This window comes from Chaetura pelagica, unplaced genomic scaffold (assembly GCF_000747805.2).
Source record: "Chaetura pelagica isolate M959 unplaced genomic scaffold, ChaPel_1.0 scaffold125, whole genome shotgun sequence".
In the NCBI taxonomy this organism is placed as follows: domain Eukaryota; kingdom Metazoa; phylum Chordata; class Aves; order Apodiformes; family Apodidae; genus Chaetura; species Chaetura pelagica.
In genome coordinates, this window is record NW_009953392.1 from 134,168 (window position 1) to 157,214 (window position 23,047).

General features: G+C 45.2%; 1 protein-coding gene across 1 annotated transcript in view; it reads right to left on the reverse strand.

Annotated features, from left to right (window-relative positions):
• The window catches only part of GLG1 (golgi glycoprotein 1), a 37,600-nt gene extending 19,402 nt beyond the window's left edge, over nucleotides 1–18,198 (reverse strand). Inside the window, exons 1-8 of the mRNA XM_009998312.1 lie at nucleotides 18,160–18,198; nucleotides 17,301–17,333; nucleotides 15,244–15,330; nucleotides 12,854–13,069; nucleotides 5,954–6,157; nucleotides 5,270–5,341; nucleotides 2,891–3,074; nucleotides 389–603 (exon numbers count right to left, since the gene is read on the reverse strand). Of these exons, the coding sequence (XP_009996614.1) occupies nucleotides 389–603; nucleotides 2,891–3,074; nucleotides 5,270–5,341; nucleotides 5,954–6,157; nucleotides 12,854–13,069; nucleotides 15,244–15,330; nucleotides 17,301–17,333; nucleotides 18,160–18,198 (1,050 nt within the window). The remainder of the gene's footprint in view (nucleotides 1–388; nucleotides 604–2,890; nucleotides 3,075–5,269; nucleotides 5,342–5,953; nucleotides 6,158–12,853; nucleotides 13,070–15,243; nucleotides 15,331–17,300; nucleotides 17,334–18,159) is intronic.
• Nucleotides 18,199–23,047: the final 4,849 nt, after the last annotated feature.

The window sequence follows — 23,047 nt, forward strand, 5'->3', positions numbered from 1 at the left end:
AAATCAGTGTTTAAAGACCAGTCGCCCAACTACAAACAAAGCTTAAAACCATGTTTTAATTGTCTGGAAGGGACACAAAAGTTCTGTTGAAATACAGGATAAAATGGCCCATTCTGCTGGCCCAGGGAATCCCAATTCCTCAGGATATGCCTGGTCTAGCTTTTGGAAGCAAGGGCAACCAGAATTTGGTCTATATTAAACAACTTTTAATATGTAAAAAGATAAAACTATGTGATGATTACATATAATTTTAAAACTATATAAAACATCATATATATATGACCCAGTCTGGCTTTCAAAGAACCCACATCACAAGGCAACATGTTTAGAGAGAAATCAGTGCTCCTACCCCCCCTCCCAGCAGCCAAGGGAGAGAAAAGCTTCTTACTGCCTGCTGACAGGTGAGCCCCACGTTGCCCTTTTCTCCCCGGACGACCTTCATCAGGCAGTGCAGGGTGCGGCCCTTGCGGTGCAGGCCCGAGCAGTGGTGCTCGATCTCCCCTCGGCAGCTCAGGATGATCTCTGGGCTCAAGGAGAAGTCCTCCATCAGCATCCTTCGGTAATCCAGCATCTCCCCCTGGCACTCACTGCTCACCTGGCGGCCTGAGCAGAGAGGAGACAAAAGGAGTTGATATTTATGCTTTGCAGAGTTCTACTCGACACGTGGCACCATCCCGCTGGTTGAAGAGGGATGATGTCCCCATCCCTGGCAGTGTTGAAGGGCAGGTTGGATGGGGCTTGGAGCAACCTGGGCTAGTGGGAGGTGTCCCTGCCCATGCAGGGGAGTTGGAACTACATGATCTTGAAGGTCCTTTCCAACGCAAACCATTCTATGGCCACACTCTGGACAACATCAGACTGCAAAACATGTTCTGGAGCAGATGTACTGGGATTAACTCAGTTGTTATGTGGAGTAATGTGTCCAGTTCTGGAGCCTCCAACATAAGAAGGACATGGAGCTGTTGGAGTGAGTCCAGAGGAAGCCATGGAGATGATGGGAAGGCTGGAGCAGCTCTGCTCTGAAGACAGGCTGGGAGAGTTGGGGTTTCAGCCTGGAGAAGACAAGGCTCCAGGGAGAACTTAGAGCACCTTCCAGTGCCTGAAGGGGCTCCAGGAAAGATGGGGAGGGACTTGGGACAAGGGCAGGGAGGGAGAGGACAAGGGGGAAGGGATTAAAACTGGAAGAGGGAGATTGAGGTTGGACATGAGGAGGAAATTGTTTGGTGTGAGGGTGGTGAGAGCCTGGCCCAGGTTGCCCAGGGAAGCTGTGGCTGCCCCATCCCTGGCAGTGTTGAAGGGCAGGTTGGATGGGGCTTGAAGCAGCCTGGGCTGATGGGAGGTGTCCCTGCCCATGCAGTGTTCCTCCCAGGCTCTGACTCCTGCACGAGCCACGTGCTGCAGAACCTGTCTCACCGTGAAAGTGGAAGTTAATCCCAGCAGTTTTCTGCGTGTAACTCAGGGAAAACACTTGCCTGACTGCAGGGAGAAGGAAAACCAAAACCCAACCAACCCACAACCAGCACACAGAATTTCCACATCAATGAGAGTTAGTCAAGCTCACAGACACACTGACTGTGTGCCCTGGAAGCTTGTCCCTTTGGTGCCAAGGCTATGCAGTCCTGCTGCTGAACTCCACCCCATCCAGCTGCACACCAAGGGGGAACACAAACAGCTGTCCAGTGCAGCTCTAGAGGATCTAAGGCGTTGTTTTACTTGTTATGGTTATTTCAGAGAGAATCTTTAGCATGGTCCTATCATAGAAGACCCTCTAATGTCTTTAGGATAGCTGCTGTTGTTAGGACATCTCCAGCTTACACCAACTTAAATGAAGAAATACAATATTCCCACCTTTACTGTCCTTCTATATGAGAAAAACTGGAGTTAAAGAAATTAAGGCATTTACCCACGTTACTGGAACTGCAAGGAAGGAGCATGACTTACAAGAGGCAGAGACTGAGTATCCCTGGTGTGATGATGAACAGGTTCTCTATTCTGCATTTTAACCTAGTAGCATATTTAATGCTTACTACACAAAGGAGGAAAAAAGCTGCTTGAATTCAGAGTGAACTGAAGGATTTGCAATTACAAACCATCAATCCAAGTGGGATTTGCTCTTCTGCATTTTAAACACCTTGCCCCCACAACAGGAATCAGTGTCAGAGGTTTACTCAGCTGTTCTGATCCTCAAAAACAAAGGTGATGGAAGTGTTATGATGAGGAAATCTGCCTCTGGAGCAAAGTTTGGAAAAGGCTATTGGAGAAGGGGACTATAAATGCAAGTTGAAGCTGAAGATCCAACAGAAACCTTAGAAAGAGCAACCAAGCTGGTGAAGGGTTTAAAGAACAAATCCTGTCAGGAGAGGCTGAGGGAACTAGGATTGTTTAGTTTGGAGAAGAGAAGGCTGAGGGGAGACCTCATTGCTCTCTATAGCTCCCTGAAAGGAGGCTGGAGTGAGGAGGCATTGGGCCTCTTCTCCCAAGTGACTAATGACAGGACCAGAAGTTGCACCATGGGAGGTTTAGACTGGATATAAGGAAGAATTGATTTACTGAAAGAGCAGTCAGACCCTGGCACAGGCTGCCCAGGGAGGTGGTGGAGTCACCATCCCTAGAGATAACCAAGGAATGTGGCACTTTAGGACATGATCTAGTGGACATGGTGGGTCTTCTGTGGGTTGTGTGGTGTTGGGTTTGTGAGGTGTGTGGCTGTGGGTTGTTTTTATGTTGTTGTTGTTTGTTTGGGTGGGATGTGTTGTTCCTTCCTCCTCCCATTGGATGGACGGTTGGACTAGGTGATCTTAAGGGGCCTTTTCCAACCATGACAGTTGTGTGATTCTGTGAAATCAAGGTCCCAGCAAGTCAACACAGCTCTTGATTGAGCTCCACTTACCTCTGTGCACAGCAGACTCCAAGCACATCAGGAGGTAGGAGAGCCTGGCTTCCCGAGACCGGGGAAGGTTCTCCACGTTGCAGCGGTACTTCTTCAAATCGCTTTTACACGACTTGGCCAGAGAGTAACTGACTTTGTAGTCTTGGGCAATCAGCTTCTGGCGGGTTGTCAGAGCATCACGACACTGCAAGGGACACATTGGGATGGCTGAAGGAGCTTCCACGTGCTGTTGGCAAAGAGCTAGACCTGCTGCTGCTACGTTTTCAAGCTGTCTTTCCAAAGAGGACTTGGCGCTTTCAGATTTTTGGGTTTAAGCTGGAGTGAAACTTCACTGGTCTCAGAGAAACCACAGAGCTAACAATGCACACTGAGGTCAGCAGATCAAGGGGTTTCAAAGGCAGCAGCTCTCTGCAGAGCACTTCTTAAAACTGCACATTCATCCAGCTTTTTGTGCAGAGCTACAGCTGAGAGCGTGACTCATGCCTGGTAACCAGGATCAGTTGCTGACATTTATCCCAGCTGTGGAACACACCCCATGCCCTCAAGAAACAACTTTTCCCAGCCACATGTACCAAAGTGGGTGTTCTTTGGATCTTTCTGCAATGTGCCCAGCAGATGACAGCAGATGAAGCAGGCTAACAATGGGATTTTCTAGCTATTTTCCACTCATGAGGATGCACTGTGGCCAAACCCAAACCCAGCAGCTGCAAGAGCAAGCCTTTCAATTGCAGCCAAAAAAGGGCCTGTAAAGACACTGCTCATGCTGCTCAGCTTTTGGTTTAAATTAAATGAAAATTAAATCTGAGGATGGCAGATAATTCTGAATAGGCTCAGGCTAATATGGCTATTCTCAGCCTATTTGAAAGGAAGAAAAACTGCATAGGGAGAACAGGGAGCAATCTTGGAACAAGCTCTCTCCCCTTCCCTACATCAGGGTTATGATTTTTCTCCCCCTCCTTCCCATAACTACTCAGGGACATGGAAAGCCCCAGCCCAAGATATTCCCACCTGTTCCTCCATGGTCCTATCTCTGTATCATGACTGAGACCTTGGGACTGCACAGAATTTAAGCTCCAGACACACAGAGCTACGGGCTCACAAACCCCAAAGCAGGGGAAGGTGGGATAGGGCCAGGAAGCCCAGCCTGGTGAGCAGGTTTGGATCACACAAGGGAAGACACCCACCAGGCAGCTCTTGGTGGCCATGTGTATGTGTGTGCAGCAGCTGCTGCTGCCAGCAAGGAGGGGGTTTTGACTGGGAAACAGCTTCCACAAAACCTGTGACCTTGCAGGTGGTCCAACCTTGGCAGCCACAAGAGTCAGAACCAGCTCTTGTGTTCCTCCTGCTCTGCAAACTGTGTCCTCACAGCATTCCTTCCCCTCTGCCTACTAAGTCTTTGCTACAGCTTTGTCTAACTTCTCAGCATCTCACATTGGCATCTCAGACAGCTGACCATGGAGAAGACCTTTCAAAACCCACTACAACCAAAAACAGGTTAAGCAAAGCCTATTTCAGCAATGAGTCTGTACAACTGAAGCCTTGTTTCAGGCCCTTGGGGATCACTCTCAGTTTTGAATTTGTTAATTGGAACTAAGCTCTCAGATAGCTAATTCATTTAAAGAGAAGGAAATCAGTCTGATCCCTCCAGGCCTCTGAATCAAGCTCCCTTCAGCAGAGCTTCTCAGAGAAGGGCTTTACAGATACCCATCTTTGTATCCTTGCAGACAGATGATGTAATTCCACATAATCCCAAACACTGTGATGCTGCTTCCAAAACTCACTGAAGCCATTGCTGCCTTCCCAAAACACCTACACCAAATACAAACTCTTTTCAGGACTGGCTTTCCAGAACAACTTTTTTTCCCTGTGGCTGCAAACACCATCCTTCAGGAAATAAAAAGGAGGAAAACTGTGGTAACTAACTATGCAACTTTCCCATAGAATTTGCTGTGTCATAGTCAGACAATCACAGCCTTGAAAACAAAAGTGCAACACACACAGCTTCCTGTGCTGGGGCACGTGGCTATTTTGTTTCTCATCTGTGTGTTATGACAGCATTTATCCAAGGCTTACCCCAGCATGGATGGTATCACTCCATCACAGTGCCACTACTTGAGCTCTACTTCTGCCTTTCCAAATTACTCATCCCCAAGCTTTGATTTATTTCAGTCCTTAACTTTAAATGCTCTAACTTGAGTACAATTAATTCAAGCCCTCAGCACGTAGCTGGAAACACAAACATATCAAAGTAAAAGCATCTGTTCAAGCAGTCAGTTATCCCAGCACGTAGGTGATGGATTCTCCTCAGCACTGGAAAAGAAGAATGTAGCCTGGACTGATGAATGATGAAGGATGTGTCTCACCAAGACAGATACCCACCTTTTCACTCATTGATTCTTCAAACTTGTGATTAAAGAGGCACTTGTAGACTCGGCCTTCCCCAGCCTGAGTCTGTGGAACAGAAAAGTAACAGTTACCATTAAAGATAAGCAGCATGATGCTTAATGAGCATCACACCTGAAGAGATTTCTTTTTTAAAATAGAAATATATCAAAGTTAGTATTTCAAATGAGTAATAGCTTCTCTACCATAAAAGTCTTTTACATTTTACTGCATTAAAAAAAAAAAAGTGGTTGTGTTCATCACCCTTTCAGTGAGAAGAAGTTCAGTTGATACAACTGACCCATAGAGCTTCCCAGCTCCTTGCTGCTCCAGGGTCACGGACACATCAGGCTAACCTGGAGCAACAGCTTTACAGCTGCAAGAGGCAGCAGCATGTACCTTTGGTGTCCCTTCTCCATCATCTCACTCCCTGTCACACCAGCTCTGCTGTCCATTAAACCATTTATGCCAATTCAGTTCACTAACCCACTGGGAAAAAAATGCTTGTTTATTGAGTGAATTGAAGACCAGATTTCTTGCAAAGTAACAGCCCTGAGGCCTCTGTTTTCAGTCCTACACAACCTTGCTCAGGCTCCAACCTCCTGTTTCATTCTCTTAACAATGGGGTTTTGGTTTCTGAATGGATTGGTGTAGAAGAGAAGGCAAGAGAAAACTACTCACATTTTCACAGAACCGTTCTCTGTCATCTCTGCAGGCAAAGTAGAGATGCCTGTCCAGGTGGAAGTCATCTGAAGAGAGTTCAGCCACACGAAGGATTGCTTTCTTACACTGATCAGAAACCTGAACTCGAGGGTCATTCTCCTCTGCCTCTTTTACCAGGCCTTTCTCCAGACATGCCACCACTTCTCCTTGGGAGTGGGCATCCTAGATGAGAAGAACACGGCACCATCTGTAACCAAGCACTTCCCTAACCAAGTGGTGTGTGACTCTGGATAAGCACCACAGAAATTAAGCACCACAGAAATTAAGCCCCAAACTGTCTGTACTTAGACTTCCAAAACCCATCCTAAACTGCATTTATTTTCAGAGGAGAGAACAGTTAGTAACTGTAGCCACACACTTCATACATCACCATCCTGCTGATGGTCTCTGTGAAACCCCCCTTCCCTTCAATGCTCTGGGTCTGTTTTAATGTGGCTTTAATTAGATTATCACTACTTAGCCACACTGCTCAAAGCAGTTTACCAAAATGGTCAAATTATCTTTAATCTGACATAGCTCTCTTTGCACCATGGCAACAGCATCACATTGAGAACATACTTGGGGGAGAGAAAAATCATAGTTCCTCCATGCAGAGACAAGCCTTCAGTTGGGGTGGTGATAATTAGTGATGGTAAAAAGGCTGCAAAGGATCTTTGACCCATGTTGGCTTCTCAGTGCTAACTGATCCATTAAGAGACTAATAAAAAGTCACAGCATTCAAGGGTAAGTGAAGCCTCAAAGTGATTCTGTTCCAGTACTGTGCACCACTTTCACTGTCCTACCAGCCTGAAGACAACTTTAGATTATGGCCATCAAATCTAGGGAGCCTGTGCTGTGTATGAAAGCCTGGAAGAGGCAGGGTGAAGCTGATCAAAGCTCCATTTAGTTTCCTACACCCTTCTCATATGTTTAGAATCCCCTCTGTAGACGATCTGATTCCCCTAATAAGCAAGAACTCTTCTGGGACAGACCTCCCAAGGCTTCTGGCAAGCTTCTCCTCTGAAGACAACCTTAATTTATGCTGCAAGAGGATATTGCTACTGAACTTGTATCAGACTACGTGGAGTATACAACAAGGAATCATCCATCTGAATTCACTCAACCTGACATCTGCAGGTGTCAGAGTTGTGGGGGTCAAAAGGGACCTCTGGAGATCATCTAGTCAACCCCCTGCCAGAGCAAGATCACCTACAGTAGATCCCACAGGGACACATCCAGGCAGGTTTGGAATGCTGCCTGCATTAGCTATGCTGAGGTAGACAGGGAAAGACAGTGCCTTGAAAATCACAGAATGGTTTCAACTGGAAGGGACCTTCAAGATCATCTAGATCCAACCCACCTGCATGGGCAGGGACACCTCCCACCAGACCAGGTTACTCCAAGCTCCATCCAACCTGCCCTTCCAACAGTTCCAGGGATGGGGAAGCCATCTTTCTTGAGAAAGAGACTCCACCAACCTCTCTGGGCAGCCTGTTCCAGGGCTCTGTTACCCTCACAGGAGCCTGTGTCAAGTAGGTTCATCCACTGCTGCTGCAGCAGAGTGAGTGAGAGAGCAGCCTCCATAAAACACAACTATGACTATTCAAAGCCATGCAACCCTTCCAAATCTCTTTGTTCTGACATGTCTCCTCTGTCAGGCAGCCTTTCATTCCTGTCTTAACTCTGCTACGCTTGGAGCACAAGAAGAATGGGACCATTACAAAGCTGTGAAGGCAACCCAGAGGTATAATCAGTTTAAAAGGGCTAAAAATAGTCTTATCCTTGAAAAAAAGGCAAAAAACTCCAAACTCACACACCCCAAACCTCCTGATTTTGGTTTGCTCTTTCCTTGGAGTGGGAACTGGCCAAATCCACACGCTGGCCAGATTATCAGCATCTTTGAAGAAACAGAATTAAATATCAACAGCTCCTCAGGACTGACCCCAGAAAGTATCTGAGGAGTACTAGTTAGCAGTGTGTGTTCACCACATGACTGAAAGTTGCCATTTACCCATAACCATGCCAAACACAAACACCGTTCCACAAATCCCCATGGTCAGGAGTTACAAATGAGGAGATGACAAGCAGAAATTCTGGAAAACAACCATTTTAAAGTTCCTCTGGCAGTTTTTTTGCTCCAGCCTAGGTAAGATTGCAGCTGGGAGGCAGGGCAGACCAAGAGTCCTCTCACTCACCTGCAGCCTCCCCTTGCAAGCCAGCGAGGAGGGCACAAGGCAAGCTTTTCCTGCTAGAAAAATCAGAAGTGTCCTGGTTTCTTGCAGAGTGGGTCTAGATTCCTGATCAGAGTAACACAATCTATGAAAGTAAATGTCTTTTTAACAGTCTAGTGAAAGCAGATTTCCATATGCTGAGTGCTGAATGTTTACTGCTGCATTTCAGGGACACAACATGAAATGACTCATTTATTGCTTTGCAAATAAAATGCTTACATTTGGGTAGATCATCCTGCAGTGCTGGCTACTCTGCTGCCCTGTGCTAGAGCAATCTTAGAACATGTCAGACTTCACAGAAACACCCACAGGCCAACAGAGCTGGCTCCTGAAGGATGCAGTCCTGCCCTTTCCTCCTAGCACCAAGCATTTCCATGTGGTGCCATCAGTGCTCCTGTGCCCACTTGACACTGTTTGGGAGATTTACTGACCTAATCTGGGCTTCATTTTTGGGCAGATCAGGCCCCTAAGTGCTGGCACTGACTAGTTAAGCCAGCTTAAGGAGGTCCTTACTCATCCTTCCTACAAAATAGCACAAAGGCAGCCAAACTACTGGCCCAACAGAGCATAGATGGGACCTTGTGAATGTGGTTTAGAGAAATATCACTTCAAGTTTTAATTACAGGCCAACACCTGCTGCATTTCAGGTTGCACAATCTCTTACTGCAGACTGGAGAGGAAAAGAGACATGTGCATAGCTGCACCCCCATCTTTTTCCAAAGCAGCTGGCAATCCAGAGTTTGACAAGCTTTTCCTAAGGATGGCAGGACAGCATTGACACACCTTTATGCTACCTGCTTTCCACATGCCACCAGCCCCATGGGGCCAGCTCAGCTTTGGAGGCACCAAAGCCTAGGGTTGGCATCCCACAGCATGAGCTCTCCCTCTTCTTCCAGCACCAGCTGCCTAGGAGCCTCCCATGGCTCTGCTGTGGAATGAATCCCAACAAACCTTCTTCCTCTATCTTGCACCCTGTTGGAAAACCTCCACCTTAGAGCTGAAGGCCTGTAAGTTCACTCCACAAGTCAGAACTTCCCACAACTGCTGCAGGGGCAGACACAGAGTCTAGGTCTCATTTCTCCAAAAGATTACATCTAAAAATCACACACACTCCTTGGAATTGTTGCCTCACCAGCACTATCAATCTTAAAGGAAGAATTTCAATTGAATATTGCAAAGATCTGTTAAACATACCTAGACTGCAGTGCCTGGAACCTCTGCACAGTTTTAGGAAAGGATACATTTAGATCCACCAAGGATACAAGCAGCTTTCCAGTACTGCCCTAAGGCACTTGGAGTCACAGAGAAACAGAACTAAGGTCTAAACATGCCCAAGCAAATGCCCTTCAGCACAACACTGGGAAAATTTCATTTCTATGACCAAAATTCAAGCTCCAGGCACTTGGCTTTAGGCTAAGACTGAATTTTAAAAACCTTTTCCTTAGAATTTGTTTTCCATCAGAGATTCCACTCACCCCAGTATAGTTTAGGCTTTGCAATTCTTGTTTATTTTTATGGTCATTTTCAGAAGCTTCCTGAGAAAGGACTTTATTCTGTCTGAAACCTGACATGCTTCAAGTTCATGGCTGTTCAAGCTGCAGACTTGCAGAGAGAAGCTAGAAAAGTAGACAGATAAGAGTCAAAAGTAGACAGGAGGGCAAAACCTAACCTGTCTTACCAGCACAGCACCTTACACCAAAGGGCCATGCTGACTTGCTGGAGCCAGAGCAGACAGGTGATGGAAAACCCCAAGTAGATCTATCACAGTTTGGCACTCACCCAGCTCACATGGTTACTGGGATGGCTCTTGGATAAGCTAATTCCCAGTACTTTGGCTGATAGTGTAGCATTCCAGCAGTGTACTAAGTAAACAGACTGAGCTGAATGTTACCATCTCTTCACATTTAGACTCATTCACCCTCTGTGTCCAGTATGAAAATAGGGAAAGGATGAGAGCAACTGTACTCAGAGCACTTAGGGGTGAAAAAAAGCAATAAAATAATGGTCTCTTAATGTGCCCTTTTTTCAGGAATCTAAAAGTACTATTCTCTGGTAAAGCAGTACAACAGATGTGCAGCTGACACTTATGGAGCCTTCATTATGGCAAATAATGAGCTCCAGTTTGGATGTGGTGGCTAAATCTAGCACCCAGGCAACTATACACTACTCACTGGTTTGATACAATCCTGGACATCCTGGAGATGGGGAAAGCAGCTGATTCTGACAGGCAGCCCAAGAAGAAAAGCCATGTTGCAATTACCAATTTCAATTTCAAATTAGATCCCTATTGCAAGAAGACAAAGCAAGCTTTAAAATACCAGGAGACCAAATTCACTCTGAAGCACAACAGTCAACTGGAAAAGTGACTGAAACTACTATTAAATATTTCTTCATTAACTGGAAGAAAAAAAAAAAAAGGGAAGACAACAACAAAAAAACAACCCAACTCCACAACAGAGGCATATTACCAAACTTAATGCTTTCAAATGACAGATCTGAAGCCTTTCTGCTCTATGCAGCAAAACTAAGTCCACAGGCAGATCAAGACTTTTAAGCCGAACTTTATTGCTCTTACAGAGCAGAAAAGCAACAGGAGCCGGTGGAAAGAAAGCACAGAAAACACCACATCAGAAGCATCAAACCCAGCAGGAACAGAATTCAATTAGGAAGCAGAAAGCAAGCTAAAACAAAAAAAAGGAAGTATGGAAAAGGAAACCAGTTAGCTAGCCAAGGGGCTTCAAGAGGCAGTGTAATTCCAGAAAGCCTAAAGTGCCTTTTAAGTTAAAAATGCCAGTTTATCCCAGTTACTGTGATGAAGCTATCATACTGCAACCTACTAGCTGCCTGATGTGGCTGGATTTAGTGGTCTAGCAGTGCCTATTTCCATAAAAAAGGAGAGAGATGAATCTCTTCCCCATCTTCCTCCTCAGGTGTCCAGGTCCTATTTATTAAATTCACAGTTACATTCAGTCACACAAAAGGGTAATGACTGTTTCTCTACAGGCAACTCTCAGAAGCTGCAGCGTGGAAATAAAACCTGAACTAGCACCTGATGGGAATAAATTAGATGAGATTTCTCCAAAGCAGAATAAAGGAAAGAAGAGAACATCAACAAAAGGAATGCCTGCACAGCCATTTATAGCTGTTTCCATAGCAGTGTAAAACACTTCAGTTGCTCTAAGTGCAAAAGCTGACAGGGTAACAAAAGACATCATAGGAGAGGCTTTTCACCAAAACATTCTGGGGTGGGTACCAAGAAAGTGAGGGATGTGCATTAACTGCACTAAACCCCACAGCAGCTTGGTTAGTGACTCAGGTTTTGTCCCACACAAGGCTGCTGGCCCAAAGATGGTATTTGTTTTCCCCCCCTAGTCATCCTCACACCTCACCCACCCAAACCTCTGTGGCCAGCAGGGTGAGTTATGCAGAGTTAAGCCAGCACTGCTCTCACTTCTATAATTTAAAAAGCAGTTAGAAGTTGAGAGGCTCATTTTAACTTTACCCCCAACCACAGCAGTGTGCTAGGCTAACAGCTGGACTTCATGATCTCAAAGATCTCTTCCAACCAATATGATTCTATACAAACATACAGTAAAAGAAACCACTCGTTACTGCAGCACCAATAACTGCTGCCTGTGCTGTGCTGAGCTAGACAGGGAAAGACAGTGCCTTGAAAAACACAGAATGGTTTCAATTAGAAGGAACCTTATAGCTCCTCCAGATCCAACCCCCTGCATGGGCTTGGACACCTCCCACCAGCCCAGGTTGCTTCAAGCCCCATCCATCCTGCCCTTCAACACTGCCAGGGATGGGGCAGCCACAGCTTCACAGCTTCTCTGGGCAACCTGGGCCAGTGTTTCACCACCCTCACACTAAAGAATTTCCTCCTCATGTCCAACCTCAATCTCCCTCTTCCAGTTTTAATCCATTACCCCCATCCATTCCTCCGTTGCCCTCTCCCTCCCTGCCCTTGTCCAGCTTTCCTGGAGCCCCTTCAGGTACTGGAAGGTACTCTAATATCTCTCCAGAAATTAATGCCACATTTAGTCACCACAAATTCTTGTTTGCAACCTCTGCTCAAATCTCATCTGACAAAAAATGATGGGTTTAGTAAAACCAGCACAACATTAGGAAGTATGTACTACTAAAATGTGACACTTGGTACCACGTGCCCTTCAACTGCTTTTGGGTGGGCAGGGTAAAGAGGAAGCAAACAGATAACAGTTCTTGATAGCCTGAGAAAGCAGAAATTGCCAGCACAGGCCACATCACCTTGATAACCTTGCTGTGTCAGCCCTGGCCAAAGAAGCCCAGCAAGACGGGGCCTGAAACATGAATTGTATTCATTCTATTGAGTCAAGTCCAACAGAGCGTGATCAAAAAGACAAGAACCTACCAGAGCACCTGTAGTGCAGTGAGGGAAGAGAAATGAAAGTTGTCCCTGAATTGCAGTGCCTCCTAAGAGGAACAAACATGCATTAAAAGGGAACTGCAAGAATCAGGATGTTTCCCTTTTCAGACAGATGAGACGCGCCACGGATTTCCTCGGTCGCAAAAAGACAATCACACTATCTTAGAGTCTCACTGAATTTTCCTTAAGTGAATGACTTTTACCAGTCCATTGACAATTTACATGCTCTCTGGATACCTTTTCTCCAGGTCGAATGCTGCCACATTTCAGGAGATTGATGTCAGCCTTGCAGTCATCCATGAAGCCACAGATCAACCGGTAATCGCTGAAGATAATGGCTGTCATTTTAGTGATGTACTGATGGCACTGGTACTCGGTGATGTTGCCCCTGTGATCCACCAAACACGACACCAAGAAGCCTTTACCCACTGGTTCATCTGCACACTCCTTGATCTGTTAAAAAAGAAAAATACAGGGGTTGCAGCTAAAAATTCAACTTTTCTTACTTAAAAAATAAATCCTCAAAGAAACCTGCATTGATGGCTTCAAAATCTGCAGGTAAAGAAACTCTCTGGGCTTTAGTTTGAAACTCTTTGGGCTTTAGTTTCATTTTCAGTCAAGTCAGAATGCTTGAAATTATTTCAGAAATGAGAAATACCTCATGTGTGCCACTATCTGAAGAAAGCAAACACAACGACCTTGAGGATTATAAAGCCTCTTGCTCAATAATTATCTTTCATAATAATCACATGGAACCCCTGAAATCAAGTGGATGTGTAGGGACAACATCACTGAATCACACTTGGATCACCCTTTAGCCATCTGACCTCCTACAATATAATACTAGAAGTGAGACTGATTCAAAAGTCAACACAATATTTACTGAACTGTTTATAACTTGCTGGAAGCTGAATATTAGTATAAAGGAAAATCCTCATCAAATTCATTTTTATCAGGCTCTTACAGGAACTGATTGCTGGTACTAAACTACTTTGCTCAAAAAAAACCCCAAATCACAGCTAACAAAAGCTGAAAGCTGTGCAGGGATCCATGGGAGATCCATGGTAATCAATAATCCAGGAGGGTTCAGATACCAAGCCAGGGCAGGGAATCATTTTATCAGTTCTCACACACCAAGCTTGAATCTGTATACTGGAAATTAAAACAATTTAAACGGAGAGCCATGTCTAGAAAGATATTCAAACAGGAATTCAAACAGGAATTAACTCAGGGCATCCTGTGACAATCTCCTACAGGTCAGATTAGATGAATAAAACAGATCTTTCTCTGCCTCACCTTGGGAGGCCAATACTCTCCATATAACAAATCCAACACACAACACTTCAAACACCATTATTTGAAGACAGATAAAGGCTTGTAGAACGTTTTGTATCTCATCTATAGCCTTTAGAAAACCATAGTTACCAGGGTCAACACCATTGTTATAAATAAGGCATAAAATACATTTTACAGCAAACACATGGATGATTCATTGCAGGGTGAAAGGGAGAGAGTCGAGCAAGGTTTCTCTGAGAAAGCTGCATCTTTGCTTTGGCTCCATTTCAGCTCCAGTACCAGGAGCCAAACCAGTGCACAACAGTAATGTGCTGATTTTGGAAGAGCCTGGCTTTGGAAACAGCCCCAGAGCTCCACGGCCTGAGCCAGTGAACTACATAAAAGACCAAATCATCATGTTACTGCCTGGCCACTCCAGCAACAACCACCATTATCTGGTAGCCAACTCTTAAGTCTAGATCAACATTATTGCCAGGACACATAAAATTGGAGCAGTAGAGGAAAAAGTTGGTATTTACATCTATGTTTAGCTGATAAAATTAAAGGTGGACTTTTCAGAATGTACCTGGCTGGGACAGTCACCAATTCCCCAAATGACTTCTACTAAAATCAGAGCTCAGTCTCCAGCAAGAGAACATTTCTTAGTGGGAATTAAAGTATTATTAGGCTAATACTTTCTGTTAGCAGCACATTCCCACTATGTGTTAGTTCTAAGGAGTGTTTTGGAAACACTTAAAAATGGGTGGAATAGCTGATGCACCTGCCTCAGTATTAAGTGTCAGAAGATGAAACACATGAGATTGCTACTTAGGCACCTTTTGTTTTCTTTAAACAAAAAACACTAACAAAAGCTGAAAAAAATGATTAATCAAGTAATCTTTGAGCTCAAGGCACAGAGAACTAACTCCTAGTGCAACCTAAAAAGAGGGAGGTCTTAACAGAAAGTCCTTGGAGTAATTAAACTTTGAGTCTGGAAGAAAGTTGATCCATCATTTGATGTCTGTGTGATCATCCTCTCTGCTAGTAAGCAACAACCCAAACCTTATGCTAAATTCAGTGGAACCCTTCTAACCAACACTGTCCAGCACTTAACCAAGAGAAGACAACCCAATCCAATCAGGGAAGAGCTCCTGGACTGTTAAGTTTATCATTTCTTTCCCCCACCCCTTTGCCTGGCACCACAAGGAGCTCTAATGAATCGTGCCTGGTCATTTGGTATTTAAGACTAGAGCTTCCCCAAACCCAAATCATTCCCACACAAATTCACTATCAGAAAGAAATGATCCAAACCTTAGTGCCACAAGAGCAGCTGTGCCCTTTTTCTAGCTTACCTCTGCAATAGTGGACTTGCAGACTTCTCTGGCCACGGATTCAAACTTTGGATCTGTAGTTAGGTTCAGCTTGTAGTTCCACAGGAGCTACGGAGACAGCATTTGTAGAAGAAAGGGGGTTTATAAGAGCTTCCCATCAAGAATGACAGATATTTTTTTGCTTAAGAATGAAACATTATTTAATCCCCATCTGCATCATCATCCTTCTACAGTGCAACACTCAATGCAAAGTCTCCTTGACAACAACTTTGTCCCTTCACTTCTGCAATAATTTTCTCATCTGAAAAAATTCAGAACAAATTCAGACTGATAAAAATCTCTCCATAAGGTCATGAGCTGACTCATTAGAAGGAAATATGCCTAATGAAGACAACTTCATCACTGAAAGGATAAAAACAATGAAAGCTGTAAATTGCTACCTGCTGCAGGTTTAGCAATGACAGGGTTGGAAGGGACCTTAAAGACCATCCAGTTCCAACCCCCTGCATGGGCAGGGACACCTCCCATCAGACCAGGTTGCTCCAAGCTCCATCCAACCTGCCCTTCAACACTGCCAGGGATGGGGCAGTCACAGCTCCCCTGGGCAACCTGGGCCAGGGTCTCACCACCCTCAGACTAAAGAATGAGGTCCAACACCATAAGAATACAACTCTGCATTTGTAATCTCCTTGGAGAGTCCTGAGATGAGATGCTCTCCAAAGGAACCTTCCCACAACCAAAAGGAAGGCTAAACTTGCAGTTTAAAAATCCAGATTTTAGTGCTAGGCAGTATTTTCCCAGGAGATGATCAGCAGTTGTACTACCAAAGACTGCAGAGGGAGGCAAAGAAGACATTTGGACATGAGATGCCTCTCTGTGGTCTAGTTTTTGATCACTCCCCTTCAGTTTTTGCCCACACTTCCTATTCCTGAAAGGTTTCTGGAAGCCACAGCAGCCTGACATCTGCCTGGAGGCAGAGACCCTGTCATTTCATCCAACAGAGGAAAGGTCCAACCTTTGACTTCTAGAATTCTCAACTACATCTTCATTCAGGTAACTTCTGCTGGCACATTTAAATGTCAGGCAGAAATGTTTTAATTACTGAAGGTTTTTCCTCTTTTTCAAAAAAAGGCAAGACTTAAACTGAAACACGATGTGCCCCTTCATCTGATTCAACCCTCCAGAACAGAGAATTGCAGCTGCCATGAAGTCAGGCAGTGCAGTGCTAAAGGTTAATTTATAAACACAGTTGGAAATTACTAGTTGTACAGCATGGCTGGGTTTCATTTCTGGAATATATCTTCCAATAATTAACTAAATAACAGCTTCTCAAGCATATGAAACCAAGACAGACATTGAGACATGCACTTGTCTGTCTGTATCCAGGGCTAACCAAACAATTAAGGATCTTGAGATGGTCTATTCTAACAGAATGCAAATGAGAGAAGCCAAAGGAAATCTAATACCAACCTTAGCTCTGATGATTTTAATTATTTTTATTATTTTTTTAGAGTCTTGGGATTTGAAGAGTCAGCTTGACAGCCTGAAAACTGGCTAACAGTTTGCTCACTGTTAAAAACACAGTGCTGAGAGGAAATCTGTTCTAAAACCAGCCAAGTGGTTCAAACTGCCTCCAGATATCACACCCCCACAGCATTTTCCAAGTGAGTTTAAGAATTTAGCAGCTGTGAACGTAATACTGAAGGTTTCAACAGCTGAAATTCAGTTGCAATTTGGTGCTGCTTTCCCAAAAAGGAGCACATCATATTGCTCTTATTAACTCACAGGAACCACCCCCCCAACTGTAAAATAGGAAAGGTTTCTGGCCAGCCTCCTCTGGTATAGATATGCAAGGTATCTTAGATATGTTCCACTCTGAAGTCTTCAGTAAGACCATATTGGTTAGACTGGGATAAAGAAGTTGCCTTGTGCTCTCCCTCCACAGGCCAGTCCAGGAACCCAAATGTCCCAATTAAGGCCGCTTGCAATCTACCAAATTGCAAAACACCTGAGGTTGATAAGGCAGATAAGGTGAAAATACCCCAACTAGAGACTGAAAGAAACAAAGCAATACTTACATGATTGCAGTCTGAGGAGATTTCATTATCTGGCTGAAAAGAGAAGAGAGAAGTGTCAGTTCACTGGTGCTGTGACACGTTTAACATCCGGAAACGTGTAACTTCCAACATATTGCCAACACATTTTCCTTCTAACAAACAACTTGACAAAAGCAATAGGACATTTTAAAACCTGCATAATAAGAGTGATGATATCTAAGCACCAGAAAGATGGAAATAACAGAATGCTGTGTTAACTCCACAAAGCATAAATGGCACACGAGTAGCAGCATTTATGTTGACGCTGCAAAAACATGAGGAATGAGCTTGTGTTTGGCCCAATTGCCCAAGCCAAATAAAACTCAGCACCTGTGGGAAAACAAAGATGTGAGAGTAAAGTTTTAATGGAAAATAAGTCTTGTGCATACAACTGAAGGAGAAAATTAGGACTCACTTCCCTCCCCTGGATCGAAGGGTTCGTATTTCCCAACACCTCTAAAGCCGTACATCAAAGCAGCCCTGAGATTTACACCTTCAACCATGAGACACTGGTAACATCCAATGTTCACACCTCAAAATATTTGCCATATTCTTTTTGTTTATATTAATGAAGGTTCTGCTATGTTCTGATGACAATGCCACTGACAATTCCTCAGGTACAGCCTCCACCAGACCGGTTGGTGTCTGCAGAGGGAAGACTCACACTCCACAGCAAGTTGTGATGAAGAACTTCCAATCACCCTGACCTCCCTTCCAGTTCCAGTTGCTCTCCCAATGGAGAGCTCCTTGAAAAAGTTCAGACAAATCCATACAGCATTTCCGTGGCAAAACAAAAATCACCTGCCCATCATACCCACAGGAAAAATCAACCCTGACTCACAAAGTACCTGCTTCCACTGACGCTGAAGAGGCCAAACATGCTCTGAGAGCCACAGACACTCAAACCCACTCGAAGCTTGAACACGTCATGGAAACAAACACATTAAACCTCAAATATTGGACAGGAAAGAACCAGCACTTTACCGGTTTGGAGAGCAAGCAGCCTACATCCCAAAGATGTAGGCTACCCCCAGAGAGTTTTCCAGTGCAACCATTTGCTGCTGCACAACATGTTCTGCCAACACTTGCTCCACTGCTGCTTTGCAGAGCACAAACACAAGTTTATGGGAAGAAGAGAGCATGGGGAATGTTTCTAACTCCTTAATTACAGCCATTATTAACTCAAGCACTTTTCTTTTGTATAGCAGGAAGTGGCAGAAATTACCTCTCCACTTAGAACATAAAACAGTACCTGAAGGATCACAGTAATTAATTGCAGTTCGGTCAGACTGACACCATCTAAAACCACAGCTCCCAAAGTAACCATAAATTTGAAAATTAGGATCTCTGCTTTTGGTGGTTGTTTTGGTTTTTTTTTTTAAAGGCTAGCAGATGCTGGCTTGTTATCCTCAGACTGCAGATCTGATTCTCACAACTGAAAACTAAGACAACATCCAAATGATGCCATTTTAAAGCAGATTCAAAGGCCACCACTACCGTGGCTCACAAGGCGGGTTTCCCTTCACTTTCTGCACCCAACCTCATCATTCTGCAACAGAGGGAGGTTTTAGACTAAGCTGATTTCAAAAGCTGAGGGTCAGGGTGCCCTCCACTGAAATTGCTGTCTCAGTCTTTTAGCAGTTTCTTTATGAAAATGTATAGGTTGGCACTGTAATCCTCCTTCAGAGGACAGGACACACAAATTCTTCTGCTTGCAGGTGTGTTAGCAAGAGCCAGAGAGCAATGTCCCCAAACCCCTCTTGGTTGCTTCACTTGTTTTTGCTGCCTCTATCCTGTTTCAGATCCACCATTAAAGCTCAGAGTTGTTTTTTCTGGAAAGATAAGCCCAAGAAGATAACGGACTGGTTCTCACTGACTGGGGAAGCTTAAGCAAGCTTATCTTGAAACACATGACATTTAAATACTGCACAATGAAACACCAGCCTTCCCTGGGCTCTGCAGTGACCCTCAGCTCTGACAAATTTACTGGGCTTGTAGGATGAGGGGGAATAGATTAAAACTGGAAGAGGGGAGATTTAGGTTGTACATGAGGAAGAAATTCTTCACTATGAGGGTGGTGAGACACTGCAACAGGCTGCCCAGAGATGTTGTGGGACTCCATCCCTGGAAGGGGATGAAAAAACTCCCCAGCACAACCCGCATCAGTTCTAGCTTTTTCTGGAGACAGTCTGGTCCTCTCTTGGGTAGAGGTGGTGGAGAAACTTTCCAAACAAGAGCAGTTTCAGAACAAAACCATGTGTTTTGTTGTGTAGTAAGAGTAATGAAAAAAAGCTTAAGTTTCAAATTACCACTAAGGCAAATTGAGAAGCAAGAAAAGCTGCATCGTGGCATTCCCACTGGGTGAGCTCAAGGAACATGGATGCTCAAGAGACCCCTGGGACAGGGGAAAGGAGAGCAGCCCAAACCGGGTCCATGTGCTGGTTGAGGCATTTTAGGAGAAGCTGGGGGCAAGGAGAATGTTCCACCGACCAGTGAGGGAGAAGGACTCCTCTCACATCTCCTAATTGAAGGACTAAAACCAGACTTCACAGAAAGTACTTGTGCCTCTGGGCTCACAGAAGCTTTTGCTGTTTAGCTGCTTCAGTGGGAATTTATTGCCTCCCTTGGCAATTCTCTAAAAAGCACTCCTTCCTGAACTAACATATTCTGGACTATGAACACCACTTCCTACCTCCCAGGAAAAGCAGACTTTAGAACAAGTACCAGCTAGAAGAAACCTGAACAACAAAAGCATTTCCTTCCACTCAACCACACAGAGCAGACCCCAATCATACTACCTTCCCATTGTGAACCCTATGGAGAAATCCAAAGGTTTGTATGAAGTCACATCACTCCCAGTCCATGAGGTCCTCAATATCCTTGTGTTTCAAAGTATTGGTGATCAGGAAGTGAGGTGGATTAGGAACTGGTTGAAAGGAAGGAGCCAGAGAGTTGTAGTCAATGGGGCAGAATCTGGTTGGAGGTGTGTGACTAGTGGAGTCCCACAGGGGTCGGTACTGGGACCGGTGTTGTTCAATATCTTCATCAACGACCTGGATGAGGGTATAGAATGTACCCTCAGCAAGTTTGCTGATGACACTAAGCTGGGAGGAGTGGCTGACACACCAGAAGGCTGTGCTGCCATTCAGAGAGACTTAGACAGGCTGGAGAGTTGGGCGGGGAGAAACATGATGAAATTCAACAAGGGGAAGTGCAGAGTTTTACATTTGGGGAAGAACAACACCATGTCCCAGTACAGGTTGGGGTCTGAACTGCTGGAGAGTAGTGTAGGTGAAAGAGACCTGGGGGTCCTGGTAGACAGGAGGATGACCATGAGCCAGTAATGTGCCCTTGTGGCCAAGAAGGCCAATGGCATCCTGGGGTGCATTAGAAAGGGTGTGGTTAGTAGGTCAAGAGAGGTTCTCCTCCCCCTCTATTCTGCATTGGTGAGGCCACATCTGGAGTATTGTGTCCAGTTCTGGGCCCCTCAGTTCAAGAAGGACAGGGAACTGCTTGAAAGAGTCCAGCGCAGAGCTACGAAGATGATTAAGGGAGTGGAACATCTCCCTTATGAGGAAAGGCTGAGGGAGCTGGGTCTCTTTAGCTTGGAGAAAAGGAGACTGAGGGGTGACCTCATCAATGTTTACAAATATGTAAGGGGTGAGTGTCAGGGGGACGGAGTTAGGCTTTTCTCAGTGATTACCAGTGATAGGACAAGGGGTAATGCGTGTAAATTGGAGCATAGGAGGTTCAAGGTGAATATCCGAAAAAATTTTTTTACTGTGAGAGTGACAGAGCACTGGAACAGACTGCCCAGGGAGGTTGTGGAGTCTCCCTCACTGGAGACATTCAAAACCCACCTGGATGAGTTCCTGTGTGATGTACTCTAGGTGACCCTGCTCTGGCAGGGGGGTTGGACTAGATGATCTCTCGAGGTCCCTTCCAGCCCCTAAGATTCTATGATTCTATGAAAGTGCCCTTTCTCATCCACCAGATTTCAACTCCCTGCAAGAAGTGACAGCCAGCCCTTCCTGAATCTCTCTGCTTCAGCAGCTGTATAAAACTAGGTCAGAACTATACAGCACCCACCAGCACTCCCCAGGCTTGAGGAGGCATGAGGCTTTGGTGTTTTAGCTTCAGAAAGGAACCATTATGGTGCTGGTTTCCAGCAATAGTTATGTAGTCCTAGGTACAGCATGAACTGGGGTCATGCATCATTATCAAGTAAAGAGCAGACTGCCTGGGGTGCAATTACTGTCACCCCCCCAGCTTGAGTCAGTGTCCCTTTCAGCTGTGTGTACCAGACTGGATTTGGTCTCCTTTCATCACTTCCTAAAAAAATTAATTCACACCACTGGATTCTGAAAAGCAAGGTAAGAATCCTGAGCAACTACTGTGGATGGAACTCAGGTCTTGGAAGAACTCTCTGCAGGGATTATTTTAATCACCAGCAGCTGCTTGACCTTTCTTCCCTTTGCTTCCTTGCAAGTGTCATGCAAACAGAAGAGCCTGAAGTGAGCTGCACAAGTGCCTTTATTCCCAGATTTTAATCCCTCCTTGGAGCAGCACAGGGGATGACAGCAGACTTTTCCGCTATTCTTTTAAGGCAAGAGTGGCAGCACACCTGCTGAAAATCAAGGACCGGGCATATCTCAAACACTATGGATGATCTTCAGGCATTGAAGACAACAGGTCCTGGACCTGGCTCAAGCAAAAACTACCAAGAACCTGCAGCAAACCAGCAAAATAAAAAGGCAATTGGCTTGTGATGGGAGGAATCCAGTAGATGTTCTTCCCCTACATTCAGGAAGAGATTGTGAAAAGAGCACACAAGTCAATCAGGAAAGGATGTGATGTTAAAACCAAAATCCCATGAAAGAGAGAGCATGCAGGAGTCCAGCCAGACCAGAGGTGTTCCTCAGGTTATTGCACTGTCACACATAGGACATACTACTCATAGAATAGTCTGGGTTAGAAGAGACCTTCAAGATAATCTAGAACCAACCCCCCTGCATGGGCAGGGACACCTCCCACCAGCCCAGGTTGCTCCAAGCCCCTGCCAACCTGCCCTTCAACACTGCCAGGGATGGGGCAGCCACAGCTTCCCTGGGCAACCTGGGCCAGGCTCTCACCACCCTCACACCAAACAATTTCCACCTCATGTCCAACCTCAATCTCCCTCTTGCAGTTTTAATCCCTTCCCCCTTGTCCTCTCCCTCCCTGCCCTTGTCCCAAGTCCCTCCCCAGCTTTCCTGGAGCCCCTTCAGGCACTGGAAGGTGCTCTAAGGTCTCCCTGGACCTTCTCTTCTCCAGGCTGAACACCCCAACTCTCCCAGTCTGTCTCCTGAGCAGAGCTGCTCCAGATCATCTCCTATGGGTTCTCTCAAGCAGTTCCATGTCCTTCTTGTGCTCTAGCAGTGAAGTGATTCCACCTGCAGAGATCAAGCCAGTTGGACTTCTGACACCAGAAAACAGCACAGGCTAAATGCAAGATAGCAATCAAGGAGAGACCTGGGGAAGCAAACCTGATCCCCTCCCAAGGCAACCATTAGAAATTATTTTGCAGAAGGATCTGTGCAACAAGAGCAGGTACAGCAGTCTAGGCAGAAATCAACACAGCTTTTGTAAAAGTAGAAAAAAAACACTCATCACAGAACCACTTGTGCTTCAAGCCTACTGAAACATCCTGGAGTCCTGGGCCAATAAGCATATGGCTACAGTAAAACATT